Below are 18,250 nucleotides of genomic sequence, written 5' to 3'. Positions count from 1 at the left end.
TTGTCAAATTATGACAACTCACTTATTTCTGTTTTAGTGCTCTTATTTTTAATTTTTATATGAGGAATATTTTCCTACAACAGTGGTAGGGACTACACAGATTTATTTCTGAAGTTACAAAGTAATGAGTAAAAGCCTGGGCTTGTTGCCACCAGTAGAAAAGATGCCGTTCAGTAATGACACCATTTTCCCCTTCTGTTTTTTAAAGCAGCATTAAAATTGCTGTTTAGTGCTGCTTGTGTGTAATGCTCTTTTTAAAATATATATATTTGGGTAGTTGCATACAAGAAATTTGGACAACTATTTTTTTCACAAACCCCTTGAGAATTGGCCATGATCACAAGCACTGTGGATGCATTCCAGTGGCATGGGGCAAATACGGCTTTTCAGTTCCCTTTACTATTTGGCCCTGTGGTATGTTTTCAGTTTAGATTTGAGAACTGAGCAGAAATTAAACTGTGATGGGGTGAAATTAGCTCTTGTGAGTAACATAAACTTGTTTATATCAAAGTATGCAACAATTTTTATTTACTTTTGTAGGAAAATGAATTTTATTTAGTGGTGATATTGCTTGCTATAAAGCAGAACTATCAGTTGTAATTCTCCTCTGAAATTCAAAAATATGTACAGTAGACACTTAGACATGTAAAGATAACCCTGTTTGGGTAGAGCTATTTTATCTTTGTATTATTAATTTTGAATGTCTTGCTGCTGTCAAAGTTGTGTGGTGTTTTTGACATTTCTTTTGTTTCCCCTCTGCATTGTACTTGAGGATAGGAAATTTTGAAGGTGATGTAAACCTGTCCCATGGGATGTCTCGCTAGACATCACATGAGCCATTTGTTGTGTGTGGTTCTGGCAGAGCAGGGGCCCTGTTCATGCTGAGGCACCTGGGGACCGGGGGCTGTCCATAGCTGTGAGCAAGAGTTTTCCTAATTCTTTTGCAAGAAAAGAAGACTGAAAAAAGTTCACAGCCAGCAATGTGCAGGGCTTTTAATCATAGAACCACAGAATATCACAAGTTGGAAGGGGACCCACAAGCATCATCCATTCCAGATCCTGGCTCCAGGACCACCCAAAAATCAGACCATGCGTGAGGCTCGGTGCCGTGACCACTGCCCTGGGGAGCCTGTCCCAGTGCCCGACCACCCTCTGGGTGCAGAACCTTTCCCTAACCCCCAGCCTGACCCTCCCCTGTCCCAGCCCCATGCCGTTCCCTCGGGTCCTGTCGCTGTCCCCAGAGAGCAGAGCTCAGCGCCTGCCCCTCCGCTCCCCTCGTGAGGGAGCTGCAGGCCGCCATGAGGCCTCCCCTCGGCCTGCTCTGCTCAGGGCTGAGCAAACCAAGGGACCTCAGCCGCTCCTCATAGGTCTTGTCCTCCAGACCCTTCCCCATCTTCATAGCCCTCCTCTGGACAATTTCTAATAGTTTTATGTCCTTCTTAAATTGTGACACCCCAAACTGCACCCAGTGCTCAAGGTGAGGCTGCATCAGAGCAGAGCAGGACAATCCCTTCCCTCGACCAGCTGGCAGTGCTGTTCCTGATGTACCCCAGGGTATGGTTGGCCCATCTGGCTGCTAGGGCACGCTGCTGGCTTGTGTTCAACTCACTGCTGAGCAGAGCCCCCAGCTTCCTTTTTGTGGGGTTGCTCTCCAGCCCCTCATTCCCCAGCGTGTTATGTGTAGCTGGAGTTGTCCTGTCCTAGGTGCAGCATCTGTCTGTTGCTGTTGTTGAACTTCACATGTGCAGCTCTCTTAATTTGTCAAGATCCTCTGCAAGGTCTCTCTGCCCTCGAGGGTGCCAACAGCTCCTGCTAATTGAGTATCATCTGCAGAGTTACTTAGTATGCATTCAAGTCCTGCATCCAGTTCATTTCTGAAAACATCAAGGAGAACTGGCCCCAAAATGGAGCCCTGAGGATCCCCACTAAATGACAATGCTATGCGGATTGAGAGAAACAAGGTCACCTAAGTAGCTGAGCTGAAAGCAGACAAAGGAACATGCTTTCTTAGCCTTTGACTGGGACAAACCAGCAAATGAGCAAAATGATGTAGGATATATCGAAGTGGTATGTCAAGTGGACGGTCAAGAAAGAGCAAGCTCGTCCTTTCCGTGTTCTGAAGTGGTAGCTTGAGCTACGAAGTCTGGCTGAGAGGCAGGGTACTTCACCTTAGCTCTACATTGACACAGTTGTGCTAGCTCTGGTTTAGAGGTACCTCACATTCAACATAAGGGTGGATACCTGCCTCAAAAGTTCAGGTAGGCATGCTCATGGAACGGCAGAAAAACAGGAAACCTTCCCATCCTGCACCCTCACAAAAGTCTTGCTCCAGTGGGTGGTCCTGGCATGCTACTAGTTGCTTCATTAATAAATAGCATCCCGCTCCTTTGCGGCTCTCCCATTACTTCAAAAGTCTTAGTCCTTTAATATTTCAAGGGACAAAGCCTTCGGCAGGGTTCTTGGTTCATTCTTGGTTCATTTGAAGAAAGCTGGCAGCAACATGAGAGGGCAGAGACAGAAAGCAGGGGGCCTAGTGCCTTTGCACTCAGGGGATGCAGCTGAGACAGCACTACTGGGGCCAGAAGGGTAGAGTTCCTTCTGGAAGTACCAGGTGTTGATTTAGTCACGTTGTGGCCTAGGAGAACCTTTGCAGTTTCATTTTCTGTATTCCTGTATTATAATGGTTTTTGTGGATCCTAGTCAGTTTTTAAATAGGCATAAAAATCTGTTTTAGTGGTTGCATGTGCTTTGAGAAAAGGGCTGAGCTTGGTTTGGGGGTCTGTGTGTTGTATATAACCCTTGCCTTTTGGTGCTTTTTTTTAAAAAAAAAAAATAATACCGTGTATTAATAAAGATATTAATTTTGGATGTTAGAGTATGGTTACTGCTTTTTAAATCATACTGTAATTACCCATGAAGGTTATTATCCTGTGAGCATTGTACAGTACTGGAGGGTAGGGGCTCCCAGTTGAAAATTTGACGCAAGATCACTTTGTGACATGACAGCAAGAAAACTTTTCTGGGGAAATAATTCCTTAAAGCTTTCCACTATACTTTTCAGAGTGATTGTATAATTACAGAATCAGGTACTAAGCGCTTTGTTTGCTAGTCCTCATTTATATATTAATCTAATACTCTTGTAGATTTCTTTCAAACATTTTTAATATACTGACAGCCACTGCTGTGTTACGTGTAGGAGTGAAAGGATCAATGGAAACTTTAACGTTAATAGGGACTAAGCAGTTTTTTTATTTACTTTTTTTTTAGTTCTCTTTAAACAATATTATCTACACATTTGCCAAGTGCAGTTTAACAGTGACTGAAGCGTTAAGAGTGGCTGAAGTTCGGTGAAAGCCAGAGATGACATTAACCATGAGGAAACATTAACCCATAACCATTTTCCTTGGGATCGTTAGTGACAGATGTAGTGGAGGGTGGTGCTGGAGGGAGCAGAGGTCTAATGAAAGCACAGCCATTGGCTCTCTCTTACGCTTGGAGGGGGATGATCTCGAGCTAGACAAATCCTGTTTTAAAAATCGGGTAATCAGTAGTCTTGTTGCTGTACAGATTAGCATTTTGAATCACTTTCATTAAAAATGCAAACTGCCTCTGCAACCCCTGTCTCACAAAAAGCACATAATTGGAAACTATTTCGTTATGTGTGATGCTTCTTTGAACGTCCTTCAAAAAGGGTGCATATTTTTTCATCTGAATGAATAGATTTTGTTGTTTGCTTAATGATGGTATGTTGAGATTGCGTAGCCCCTTGAGTAGCGTCACCTTGCCTGAGGATTGAACAGGTAGAAGGGCCTCACCCCACTTGTTATATGGTGCAGCAAAACCAAAACTAACCCATCATCTCCATGTTGATCTTACAATAAGTATTAATTAGTTTATGAATATTTCATGGTCTCTCAGCAGTCTTTTCATTCTTTTTCATTCTTTCAACTGACTAATGCTAGGGTCCCTTTTTGCATTCCATGGTTTCAAGTGGTATTTGTTCTCTTGTGGACTGACTGACTTCTGTAACCCAGGAATGACTTGCTTGTCATCATCAATGAAGTATATGACCAAAACTTGGAAGTGGGAATGTAACCACATTTTTAGATGTTTTCACATAGTCTCACCCTAATTATGTGGGATTTTGTTTCTTCTTTCTCTGCTGGATTCTGATTTGGGGGGGAACGCTCAAGTGTGGTAGGTGCTCTGTCCTAGGTGTTTTTGGAGAGGAGGGAAGGGGGTGAAAGCATAGAGCACAGGCCTCTTTGCAGTATATGCTACTGGTTTAGAAGCTTCTGATCCAGCAGTGGTGTGGGTAAGAGGATCCCCAATGGGTAGGAGGGAGGGAGGAGAATGTCCAAGAAATTTTACTGGAGGTAAGTAGCCAGTCTTCGGATGTTATCAAGAGCTTGACAGCTATTTTTAAAGCAACTTGGAAGATAAAAACAATTTAAGAAATTTGGAAGTACATCACTATTATTTTTAATTGCAAATTTCAACGAACTTTGTATTTCATTCCATTATTTAGTATTAGTACCTTTTTTTAAAAGAAAGGTTTTTGGTTATCTAACAAGCTTCATGTTTCTACTTGTTTTATTTCTAGCATATTATCAAGTTTCACCGTGCCTCAAAAGCAAACAAAAAGCCCATGCAGTTGCCAAGATCTATGGTTAAATCACTACTCTACCAGATCCTTGATGGAATCCATTACCTCCATGCAAACTGGGTGCTTCACAGAGATCTGGTAAGTGTTGCATGCTTTACCTGGTTAAGAAAGTGTCACGTGCCTGTCATTGGGTAGGAAGAGAAAAGTCCCTATTAGTAATCTTGCATATCGATCCGTACAGTTCTTCCTGTTATTGTTGTGGGAGACCAATGGAGATTTTAAACATGAAAACAAACGATGTTTTTACATTGTTCTTGTCTGAGTCATCTGAGCTCGGACAATGACGCTAGATCCGGTAAAAGGGCTGCAGATATCAATATCCGAAAACAGTACATGAGCCAACTGGTATACATTCGTTGAACTTTCTTATAGGTTTGTGCACTACTTTGAAAAGGCACTTAGGAAAGTGATTGATACTCTTGTACATTGTTTGGCTTACGTGCAAGTTACCATAAAAGCTAGTGAAAGAGTAGTTTTTTCATGGAATATTTCTTTTCCATGTGATATTTTTTCTGACCGTGGGAAGAGAACTTTGAAGGAGTTGTCATCTTAGAAATTTCTCATGACCTGAAGTGGCTCTTTAAGTTGATTGCAGATTACAAGGGCAGCCAGTTGCCTTGTCTTAGTTACCCTTTTCCCTTAAAGTTTCCCACCACTCCTAATACTTCAGTGAGTTGCTCTCAATGGTTACAAAAAGAAGAATATTCATATGGGTAGAGTGCCTGCTGCCACTTAAATTATAGCCAGAATTTTTGGCGTGAGGCAAACAACATGGTGGTTAATATGATAAATCTGTTCTAGTAGTTACGCTGCATTGGTAGAGTAAGATTGGTAGTAAGTATGGTGGGAAATGCAGTGTAATCTATGTATGAAGCTACTGTCTTTATTTGGTTGGATGTTTCTCAGTTACCTTGGTAAGTCAAACCAGGGATGCATGTCCAGGAGCTTATAATCACTGTTATAGCTTAGTAAGTAGACATAAGGTGTTCTCAAGTTTTTTAATAATAATTAAGGGGCTTAGATTCATTTTTGGATGCAGATCAAATGTTTTCTTAAGAGGTACGATTAAGTTAAGACAGCTCTGGAAGTTACAGATGTCTTCTGAAATAAATTTTATTTAATTTTAGTCGTAATACCTGGTAACAGTGGCCAGAATTGGGGCTTAGGTTTTGGTATGGATCATTTTTTACCTTGTTCTGTGGGATTTGTTGTTGATCTTTCTGTTAAATTCCAGATGTTAGTACATTTGTAGGCTTTTTTTTTTCTTTGGAAGAGTAGCAATGAGCAAAAGCAGGAAGCAAGTACATCTTCGACTCTCATGCTACAATCATTGCTTTCCTAAGGAGACAGCTGCTGCTTTGCCTGAATTCTGAGATGTTAGATATGGTTAAAAGGAACACCCGAAAAGTCTATATTCAGCTATGTATAAGGGAAACCTACATATTCATGGAACTATGAAGTATATATGCAGTCAAATGCCATACATGAACTTGTTATCTTGATAGGAAATACAAGATGGTATTTAGGATAACAACAACAACAACAAATACCCTAGAGAATTTTCTTTGAAGTGTTTGTGTTTCCAGTCTGCAACACCAGGTGTTTTGTATGACCAGTGCTGCTACTTTACAGGTTGTATTGTTTGTTATGTGTTATAGCAAAGCTCGTGCGTACTGTCTCTCACTTTTCTATTTGAACTTTGGGAATTAAGGACTGCCTTTATGAAAAAGACCATTTTTCATATCATTGGAATGGTAGTGTTTGACTGATGTTATATTTACAAAGGGAGAAGAACAGAAATTTGTGAAGTCTAGTGTGTTCTTGTCATGCAAATAAGTTTAAACTAATTCTTGGTTACCTCAGTGAGAGAAAGGAAAAACATTGAAAATGGCTTTGGTACAGTGGTGATTTAAAGGTATATTCACAATTCTTAGTTTTTGTTTTTGTTTTTTTTAAATCATTGCGGATCTCTGAAGAATTCAGGTATTTCAAATTGTTGGTTTGTATCTTGAACACCAACCAAGTGATGGTATTCTGCATGTGTCATGTCTGCTCTTGAAATTAGTATTAATACAATCAGTTAGTAATCAATTTAAATTCAAAGAAACTATTTTTTTTATATATGTATTATTTTTGTTCATACACTCATACCCGTGATTTTTGCGTCTAAGAATCATACCTCAGGTCCAATTTCACTAGGTTCAGTTTCTTGTGTAATAACAAGAACTAAATCTCCAGCGTCTTCTTAAGACAAAGTACAGTTCATCTGATGCTTTTTCCCTTAGCTCCTTTAGTTTACTTCCACGGGAAAAATATTTTTCTATTTTATGTAAGCCAATATTTTGCATCAAGACACCTTGTACTTTCCTGGTTTAATATAACTCTGTTCCTACTATTTTTAGCATGTGTTTGGATGTAGACCAAAGATGGTGACATCCATAAAAGTCGTGTTATGCTTATTTCATTGCTTTTTTTTTGTTTGAAAATCAGGTTCTCTAAGAATATATAACATAGTATTAGTTAAATTCTCCTCAATCACAGAAATGGCCTTTTATTTAACAAGTGTTGCAATAAGAAATACAAACATGAGAGGTTAGGTACTTGCTTGGAGGTATTTGAGGAGCAGGGTTTAAATCTTAATTCCGTGGTGTCTTAAATCAAAAGACGTTTTAAAGAAGATAGAACACCAAATATGCTTCTTAAAGAATCTCATCCTCAATGGATCCGTATTGTTAAATACTTTAAAATTGTTACCCTAAAGTTATTTTTAAGATCAGCATTAGCCAGCAAAATTGTTATAGAGTGATAATGCATGTGAACTATGTGAATTTGCAGACCTGCAATACGTATCATCACGTCCTTGGGCTGAGCTAAGGGATAGTTTCTACCACAAGGAGACAGTCTCAGTCTCCTCTTCAATACCACCAAGGCATTACCACCCATTTTAATTAGCTGGTGGATGACACTCGTCTAACTCATGGTAAGCTCATTCAGGGAGTTAAATGCAGAGAAAGTATTCACTTTTCTCCTGAAGCATGAATTTTCTGTGCGGTTAGCTCCCTGAACAATCTCACTGGGAGGTGGGTTGTGTGCCGGAGCTGGTTGGTGCAAAGGCAGCATGAGATTGCAGACAGTGTCAGAAAGCAGAACAGGTTGTTCTGGCATCACCTAGCATTAGACCAGATCAATTTATTGCTAAAATGCACTTTTTAAACTTAGGTGAAAGTGCAAGTGTGTTTAAAAGATCTAGTTCCATTGTAATTCTAAATTTGTGTCTACCTTTAATCTTTTCTGGTGTAAGATTTACATCAGATTTAACTGTCAACACAAGTCCAAATTCAGGAAGGTGCCCAAACTGAGGGAAATTATAGTACCAGATAAGCTTGTACTCATACTTCTAATAATATGAAAGTAATTTAATTTAGTGTATAGTTTAATTTCTTGTAATGTTAGGGAAATTTTGTTTCTGGTTTTCTCATCCTGAAAGGTACTGGTTGGCTTTTAGGTATATTTTTTTTTTTACTAAGCTGTTAAATTCTGCCATTTTAAAAATACTTTGCAGTAACTTCCTGTACTGCAAGACTCAAATCAGTGCAGAATATGGGACAAGATCATTAGGGTTTCTGATTGGTTTGGGTAGCACGGTGTCAGTTTATTCACTGTGGAATTGATGTAAGTCTATAAAAACACATACATTTGCTGTCCTCTCAAGTCACCTGGAATGGTATTTTGTTATCGGATTGCGTATTGTTGGGCAAAGATAATTTTGTATTTTCCTGCTTCGCAGAGGCATCTGAAAATGGAGATCTTCCATGTACTGTTCACGGTGTGGGTTCACGTAAACAAAAGAAAGGAATTTGGCAGTTTCTCTTGTGTTAATAACCCTTTGGTAAATGGTGTTAGTTGCTTATGGATAAAAACAGGCAGAGACCATTTCCCTTAGAACTTGATAAAAGTCATTCCTATTTGTAATAGGATGTATCCTCCTGGAGCGGGACGTTATCTACAAGATTTTTTAAGTGCACAGAAACCATACTGAGGAATTCATTTAAGATTCTACTTATGTCCTTGAGCATGTCTCTAGAATAATGCCTAATGTTATTAAAACTACTGGTTGAAAACAAATGTTGGAAATTAAGCTTTACAGAGAAACAAGGATTTTTTTTTTCTCCCCTGAGATTATGTTAAATAGTTGCTTTCCACATTCTGAAACTGGAAACCTGCTCATTGGGAACTTGCTCGTTGTAATAGACCTGTAAACTAACTTGACAAAATGAGCCACCCTCCTGAAGTGTTTTTATTATTTTATTAAATACTTGTTGACTAATAACTTCCCAGTGTTTCTCGTTTGCCTCTCTACAGCTTTAGAATGTTTAAATTGACACCGTGTGTCATTTTACAATTAAGGAGATGCACTTATAGCAAAAAAAAAAAAATATCTTTGAATAGATGGAACAAAGCGATATGGGTGAAAAGGCTCCGCAATTGACACGCCTTCAGACTCGCAATTTTGATTTGCATAGAGAGGGCAGAGTCAACATGTTCTGACAAAAGGTGTCCGTGAGTCGTAACGTTGCAGAGATTTAAAACATTCCATTTCATTCTAATCATTTGTGTTATTCCTCTTAGGAGAAGATGTAGGTGTTTAAAGCACAAGGCAGCGTAGATTCTAGACAAGGTGGTTCCCTCAGCTCTTTGATGTGTAAGTTGCTGTCGATGCAGCAGGAGGCCGTGCTGCCTCTGCTCCTTTCTGCTCCCCTGTGCTCCTCTTCTTCCAAGTTGGGGGTTGCAAAACTAAGCTAACTTAAAAGGAGACTCACAAAGAAAGCGTTGGTCTGTATGTGAGTGCGTTCCCTGATCTGGTTTAGCATGCAGTTACGCCAATGCTGGCATAAGATGGGTGTATGGGCAAGGTGTTTTATGTGTGGGAACCAAGTGGACAAGGATATGGGGCGTAAGGGGAGGGGAGACTTCCATCTTCAGTGACATTTGGAAGAAGAAGTGGATAGGTGGTGGTAACACATCACAGTTCTCTGCAACTGAGTGACTTAATCCTGAAGCAAATTCTGGTTGTAGGGGTCCTTGTGCACTATAGAACAGCCCTTGTGGTGGTATTATTCGGTGAAGAAAGGCAGATGTAGTGAAAGCTTAAGAATGGTTTTTGTCGCTTAGAGAACAAATGTTTTAGAGTTCTGAAGGTGATGCACACGTCAGCTGAGTGTCTTGTTGTTGGTTTATGACTAAGAGATATTGGATGGAAATTAAAAATGGGGAAGGAAAACAGGTAAAAGGACTCTCAGTGAGAAACTAAAACAAGGATGGATATTTTCAGAAGACAGCTAAAGGAGAGAGCGAGGAGGAGGGAGAACCGGTGACAGGGAGAACCTTCCTCTTTCTACAGTTCTGTTTCAGCAGTCTCTGTGTATGTGCCCTGTAAGCTACACCACTGTGCATCATTTTCCTCACTGGCAGTGAAGGCTTGCTTTTCTCAGGATTTCTGTCGTGTTCCACCCCACCATTCCAGTCACACCCAAATCTCACCTGAGCTGGCCTTTCCCCACTACTTCAGCTGCAAAGTAGGGCTGAGCTGGTGATGCTTCCATGCCCAGGTGTTATTTCTCAGTGTAACCTTTTCTCTCCAAAGCAACTTTCTGCCTTTTATTTAAGTAAATTCACTTTGTAGATTTGGTTTTCCAGTGTGCAGCTCCCTGCTTTTTGTTTTCCCTGCCTTTGTTTCTAGTATTCTTCATCATTTGCACCTCACTGCCACTCCCTGGAAGGTACAAAGCTTCAGACTAACAAAAACGAGTAGGGAGGATCAACCCCCTTTCCTAGCAAGTGCAGCATCCTAGGGAGAGGGCTGGGACCAGAGCACCTTCCTGGCTGTGCATCCCTGCTTTGATCAACTCATCCCAGAGTTCTTCTGGGGCTCCTCTCCTGCTCTGCAGCTAAAAATCATAGAGGTGGGTTTTAATTTGAGACAGCAGATGACCACTTTTTCTTTTTTTTTTTTTTTGAGAGGGGACAGAGGACAAATCCAATGGTGGTGGATTAAAAACTTGCTGTTAGTTTTCCATCTCCAGCTTTTATTATTTATTTAACCATCCCTGTGTCTCTTAAAGCAGGGGGGAGGAATCGCGTTCTACAGTGCACCATGTCATCTGTATTAGCTGAAGCTATTTTCATTGAGTGCTTCAGCTAATCAGTTTGTGTTTCTTCCCAGAGTGGATTACAAAGCGCTCATGTGCTTCTGTCACCTGCAGAATTTATGGAGTGCTAATCTGGTGATTTTCGGTGGAAGGACATAGCAGACAGCTGAGGTTTGATGTAATTTTGAGCCAGCGTGTCTCTTCATATAGAGGTTGTCTGTACACTGCCTTTAGGATGATCAGACACGTAAGCTCCCAGATTCGGGCTTCTTAACAGGACTCCCGAATACCCAGCTGTTGCAGCAACAAGCCCAGTGCTTTTCTTTCCAAGGGCACATCTTTAGCAGAGCCACCAGAAGCCAGTGCAGTGGCTGGTGCTGGCTCAAGCTGGCCTGTATGGTGCGTGGAGCAAGCTGCTTCCTCTGGTATTGCAGCCCAGCATCTCCTGTGAAGCGGCGTGTGGTGGAAGATGTAGTGGTTGTTCTCTTATGGGATTGCCTGGAGGCTGCAGCTGTCCGGAGACTGGCTTTTTCCCACTCTTGGAGGGGGGAAGCCTGATGTGAATCGACCAGCCAGGTGACTTTCTGTGGGGATTGGCAACTTCAGCCTCCCTCAAAGGCTCAGCGTCTTCAGAAGTCCTTCAGCTGATTGGTGTTTCCATCTAACTCTGCTGATAATTTGTGACATTAAAAAAATCTATTATTAAATTATTCAGAAAATTATCCAAATGAGTATTTTAGATGACCCTTCATGGTATTTGTATAGAATAGCAACATTTCAGTAGGCTTTCATCATTTCAATTTTAATAAATCCAATAAAGCTCCAGCGCTTTTCAGATTTCCAGTTGACTGGCTGGCTTTTAATGCAGTCATTATTTCCTCGTAGTAATGCTCCTCCAGCCGTGATGTAAATCTGCAGTCTCTTGTCGTGGACCCTGCTCTGAACTTTGCTCTCACATTACACAACTCATTTAACCTGCCTTAGCCTCCGTTTCCCAATCTGGTAGCTATTTATGGCTTTAATTTGTAGCTTACTGCTTTACGTGCTACAAAATCTTTGAATGAAAGCAGCGTATGTGTGGTTTATGTCGTTAGCTTTTTTTTTTTGTTTGATACTCTTATCCTAATGAGATGGAAGTATTAACAAAGACTAGGAATTAAAATAAATTACATGTTGTATGGAGACATCAAAAAAAAATAGAAAAAATATATTTAAGTGGATACTGACGTTTTACCTCTGCTTTCATGTCAAAGCCTTTGAAATGAGAAAAGACTCTCAGTGCTTATTACTACTGGTTTATAACACTAAACTACTCTGTCCTCTTCTTCCCTTGGCCCTCCCAAGAAGTTTTTCCATGCCAGTAAACGATAAGAAAAGTTACCTAAACTGCAGCAGAACCGACGTGGGTTTTGAACGCGCTGCTTGCATTTCGCTAGGCAAGTGAACTGTGCTTTTGAAAGACAAACTGTGAAACGACGCGTGCGGGAACCCCCTGTTTCAGCGGCACTTCTAAAAAAGGATTTTTACAGGCTGATATCAACAGTAAATTTAGCCGTGGACTGCCACAGCCCTCTGCTGCCAGCCAGGAATGCCGAGCTGCCGGCCTGCCCCTGCCAGGGACCGTGCGCTGGCTCGGGAGGCTGCTCGGCCCCGCGTGCCCCCTCGGGCACCCCAGCTCCTATAAATAAGTAACGGGTCATCCTGCCTGCCAGTGCCTTCACACTTCTATAAACAGTTTCTAATTGTCATCCTCACCGTTCTGTGGCCAGGGCCTGCGGGTAAGTGTGTGAGAGGACGGGTGAACGTGGGCCTACACGTGCTCCTGGCTGACGTTCTTGCCTAGGCCCATGTTGTGTTCTGCAGGCAGGGTTAGGGCCTCTGAAGCCCGTATAGCTCCATCTGTGCGATCCCTTTACTGTGAAGGGGGCTGTCGACTGTCAAAAAACCTTATTAGTGATTATACACAGCTCGTAGATTTTCCAAAATAAAGGAAATGGAAGCTGCACCTATGTGTTTGAAGACAGAGGCTTTAGAAAGTGATCCGAATTTGGTATTTGAAAGATTAATGCAAGAAAGACTAACACAATTTTCTTCTTTTAGATCCCATTAGAGAGAGAGAAGATACATTTTTTTTTTTTTTTTTTTTTACTGCTGAGGAACAACAGTCTATGTGTGCTTATATATTTGTCAGTGTGCATGTGTGCTTCCAGATAGATAAACAAACCGAAAGTTTTACATGCTGAAAAGCAAACCATTTTATCAGCATATGCTTTTCTTCTTCTTCAAAATGTCAGGCTGGTTTCTTCTCCCTGGTAACCAACGACAGGATGCATGGGGCTGGCAGAGAGCTGCACCAGACTGGATATAAGGAGAAATGTCTGTACCATGAGAGTGGTCAAACACTGGAATCAGCTTCATGGGGAGGGGGTTGATGTGGCTGGGAATACCCCAAGCCTGTCAGCGTTCAGGAGGCATTTGGACAACACTCTCAGTAATATGCTGAAACTTTTGCTTTCCCCTAGTCCTGAAGTGGTCAGGCAGTTGGGCTCAATGGTCTTTGTAGGTCCCTTCACACCGAACTATTCTGCTCTCTATATATTGAGGGGCACCTGCTCAGAAATGACACATTTCTCATTACTCAGAACTTTTTCTCCTTCAGCTGTAAAAACTGATCGTCACCTGGTGTAGAACGACTCGAGAAGACACGCACAGAGTATCGCATCCATTGAGTACGTGGAAACAACAATTTTTCAGAGATTGACTAATGCATACCTTTGGTTGCTGGCAAGAGTATTAAGAAGATGTTTGTAGATTAATTTTTACTAATAAAAATAATTACAGTTGAAGAAAAATGTTTTGCCCCAGGTTCTGAAACAAGCTTACTCCCATAAAACCCTGACTGGATATAAATTCAGATGAGTCAGAAGAAACAAAGGTACTGATTTAATGTTCTTTTGGCTGGGTCTTGCTGCTAAAGTCAACAGATGACATATGGTTCCTGTGAGCTTCATATCTCTTTTCCTGAGGTAGGAAAAGGGCGAGAAGGGAACAAAAATATAAAAGTAATTCCAGAATTTATTTATTTATTTTTCCGATAAAGGGAAAACAGAAGGAAATGTCATCTTTTCCAATATCCCCAATTCAGAATCCATCCTCTCTGGGAAGCCTTCTAGTAAATCCGTGATGTATTTATCGTACTGGTGCAGCTGACCCTTGGAGTGAGCAAACTGAGCATTATGTTCCAAATGAGAAATGCACAGTTCACGAACAGCTTTTAGAGGTTTTTCTTTTATAAAAGACTATCACTGTTTTTCCCCCTGGAGAAAGTAGCTTTTTCTGGGCTAGTATCAATGGCTGCAAGTTTATCTGTCAGATCTTTTCTGTTTGGATTCATTGGCCTTTCTGAACAGGGTTAAAAGGGTTGTCACCACATCGCTGGCATGTTCTTTCTTACAATAACAAAAGTTCATGAAGATTAAAGGAAGTATGTTAAAATCATTGAAGATAGCTAAGTTATATGTGACAAGATAATATTCAAGAAAATTAAATATACGTATGAGAGTGCAATGTTTTCATTTTTCCTTGCATTTGTTCATGTCGCTTGCCTTCTTGTGCATTCTCTTACATATTTCTCTTCATTTGCAAGCATGCCGAAGTCATTAGTGCTCCACTAAGATGTTGTAATAATGTTGCAAATTGTCTTGCATTTAAATTAAGTATCTTTGATCCGGGATCCAGTAAGCTGCAGTGACTAACAAAGGCCGTTAATTTCTTTCTCAGTTTTATTCTGTGTGAACCTTGTCAAAGAAACTTACCCTGCTGCAGTAAGTGACTGATGGGCTGGTATTTCGCTGACAGCTTATCTCAAGGCTTCCTTGTCTCCTCCAGCATCCCTCCTTTTCTGCTTTCTGCCTAATGTCTCAGAAATCATCGTTCCTGCTGTACTGCACTACCAAACAACACAGCCACGTCAGTTAAGGAAGGTGAAGGAAATACTTTGTGCCAGCTGTGCAGGGACCAACTGTGTGAGGCAGTCCTCTCAGAAACAGGGCATTAGGTCTTCAAATTCTTCTTCAGAGAGGATGACGAAGGTCTTACATTTGCTTTCCTGAATGATGTGTAAAAACACCTTTGAATTAATTTTTGAAGTCACTTTAAGAAATACGGGAACAAACCTTCAGCAAATCTAGACCACTGGTAAAAGTATTTCTAATGTTCTTGCACCTATTCACAGTGAGGTAGCAAAGCTTTCCAGTCAGTGAAGAAGTCATAGAGCAAGTAGCCAGTTCTGAACACACACGGCTCTCCGTATACGAAACCCAGGTAGTAACAGGATTTTGCTTTAACCATTTCATTTGTTCTTTCTTTGCTCTTCTGTTTCTCTGCTCTCTGCAAGTTAAAGCCCATCTGGACGTGTGACAGGCGTTTAGACAGGCTCCCATTCCCCTTCACTCAGTGCCCCAGTGATACCAGAGCACAACTAAATTTTATCCTTGCTTGTATTTTTAGTGTCTCGGGGAATCTTGTGGGAGCACTTACCTAGCAATTTAGTAGCCTTCGTGTGCTACTTTGTAAAGTACAAAAAAAAAAAATCACAAAACCACAAAAAGCAGCATAGAAATTCTTTTGTTCTATTTAATTAAGCTAATAAATTTTAAAAAATATTTTTTAATGTTGGGATTGTGATATTGCAGTCTCAAACAAATGTCACACCCCCAGAGGTAATCCCCCACTGTGTTGCTTTGATTCTTATTGGTATAATAAGCTTTGAATGAAAGGGTTTTTATATTAGTTTTATTTCTATTTAACCACTTCTTTATAGGGTTTTACTTTTTAAAAAAAAAAGTCCAAATAGTAATAAAAATTAAATAAGATGGTATTAAGTGTTTGTACTTGCTCAAATATTGAGCCAAAATCCCAACCTGTAACATGGTTATGTTCTGTATAGCTGCTGTTCTCACATATAACTCATGTCTGTGAAAATAATTCTGCAGACAATATTTTGCATTCCTAAATTCCCCTTGGTGTTCAGCTGCCCAAGCTATTTTGTCTTATGCTGTAATCACTGCCAAAGAGTGGGTTTTTCACAAATGTGTCTTTCTGTTCTAAATTTTTTCTTTATTCCGTGAAACATGCTTGTACATTCTTACTTTGATTTGCCTTTAATATAATTACTTTTGATGTAGCAGTTGTGGATGATGATTCTTAGAAGTATGTGTGCAAAATCCAGTAGGCTATGTTTTAATGAGCTGATATCGACTTGTAATGCTATGAAAATTATTTTTATGGCCGTTGAACTGTGGGTATGATTAGCTGTTTGCCAGCTCAGCTGAAAGTAAGTCTCTAAATGGGATCCTTAAGTTGTTTTTGCTTCTTTAAATTCAAGATGCGAATTTCAGTCTCAGCCCTAGATCTGATTGCCTGTCAAGCAAATATTAATTTGAATTCTTGGTAGCTGAAACCAAGAGAGTTGCAGACTCATTTAATTTTTGGATAATGCGTATGCTCCAAATTCTGGTTACCTGGGTAGTGTAATAATTTCACAGTCTCTTCTTGCTGACTTTACTATGAGCAGATCCGCAGGCTGCTGCTGGCTGGCAGCCGCCGGTGGCAGGATGGGGTCGGGAGCCTGCTGCTCTCTGCGCGGCTCCTGGCTCTGCTCGGGAGCTGCTGTTCCTCCTCCGTGCTCGCTGCTGGGTGCCAGAGGTTCGCCGTGGCAATGGACAGGGGGACCTAAAAGTCGTCTTTCTGATGTAGCACAAAACCACCTGCATGCAGTGTTCACTTTGAAAAAACACCAGATCAAGCTGTTTTCTAGGTTCTCTCCTTTTGCAGCTCCTTCTCCCATGGTGGAAGCTTTGATGCTAGCTTGTTTTTATCCCTCTTTCCTCGATAATATGTAGCTTGCTAAAACAGTCATCTCCACAGTCCTTGTCGCTCATCATTTTTATTTTTGCTTCATCGGGAAAATACTAGACCCTCATCTCTCCCTCTTTGGGGCTGTGTGCACAGCAGTGCTCAGGAAAGTATTAATTAACTGTTGAAATAGGTCACCTAAATCACACCAGCCTTCTTTGGGGATGCTCTGAGCAGTCTGAAAACCTGAGTAGTGCTCTATTTGTCCACGCCAGTTCAAGATGCTGCAGTCTGGGGCTGTCCTGCTCTGCGCTCGCATCAGTTGTCTGCTGTCGGGGCGCTTGTCTCCAGCAAAGAGACAGTGCGGGCTGCTACAGGCAGTAAGGCTTTCAACTGCTGCAGCTATTTTTCTTGGTGCACGCACCTTGGAACCCTACTTCAGTATTTAGGTAGTCTTAATTTAGCGTAGTTGAAAGTCCTATACTAACGCTGAGGGTATGGCTGCGTGAACAAGTTGCAGCAAGGCAGCCTAGGGTGTGGGTTTGCACTGCATTAGCCACTCTGTACTAACTGCTCAGCTGCGTGTTTTCATCCTGCAGAAGATGCACGGTCGTTTAATACTGCTGTGTTTAATGAGAATAAGATAGAATTGCCCAATATTTACCATTGTTAAAACTGGACAGATACTGTGTTATTTTTCAAGTGTCTATTTTACATTGTTTCTGATGGTTATTTCATTAAAATGTTGGTAACTAAAATATGTAATGACTTCATGGCATGTTTTTTTTCTGATTGGTGCCCATATGTTGAGCTTGTAGAGCTCAGCTTGACTGATCCTTTAGGGCACAGTCCTCCTGTAGTTCATGTCTAGTTTAGTGTTTAACATGGGACAATCGCTTCAGTCTCACAAAAATGGTGTTCAGGAGCAGGGCTCAGTATCCCTTTTCATTTTATTAATATCAGATTTCAAGTTGCCATGTCAGCTGACAGTGTTTGGATTTTTAATAGTAGGGACATTACAGTTGTTAAATCTATTATTGACTCTAGTAAAACTTCCTTAGACTTTCACCCTGTTCTGAAGTTGTAACTTGACTATTTTCAAAATGGTTGTTGCAAATACAGAGAATAATTTTAGCTGATGGGCATAGCATATGCAAAATATAAGACAGTATGTTGTGGTTTAACCCAGTGGGGAGCTGAGCACCAGACAGACGCTCACTCACTCCCCGCTCAGTGGGATAAGGAATCCCACTAAGAATTGGAAATCTGGAGAATCAAAAAAAAAAAACGTAAAACCTCGGGTAGCCTGGGCCAGCTGTCTTGGCCGTGTCCCCTCCCAGCTCCTGGGGCACCCCCAGCCCCTCACTGGCCGGGCAGCACCAGGAGCAGGAGAGGCCTTGGCTCTGTGCGAGCACTGCTCTGCAGTGACTGGAACATCCCCGTGTTATCACCCCTATTGTCATCACAAATCCAAAGCACGGCATTGTGAGCCCCCGTGAAAACCAGTAACTCCATCGCAACTGAAACCAGGACGTATGCCCTCAGAGTAAAAGTGCTCTTACGGTATGCTGGGAAAACT

General features: G+C 41.1%; 1 protein-coding gene across 1 annotated transcript in view; it reads left to right on the top strand.

Annotated features, from left to right (window-relative positions):
* Window positions 1-18,250, top strand: part of CDK19 (cyclin dependent kinase 19) — a 127,600-nt gene that overhangs the window by 55,348 nt on the left and 54,002 nt on the right. Inside the window, exon 4 of the mRNA XM_083830433.1 lies at window positions 4,604-4,744. Coding sequence (XP_083686559.1) covers window positions 4,604-4,744 — 141 coding nt within the window. The remainder of the gene's footprint in view (window positions 1-4,603; window positions 4,745-18,250) is intronic.

The sequence above is a fragment of the Anser anser genome (genome assembly GCF_964211835.1).
Source record: "Anser anser genome assembly, chromosome: 3".
Lineage (NCBI taxonomy): Eukaryota > Metazoa > Chordata > Aves > Anseriformes > Anatidae > Anser > Anser anser.
Note: the sequence above shows the minus strand (reverse complement) of the source record. Positions and strands in the feature narration are given on the sequence as shown.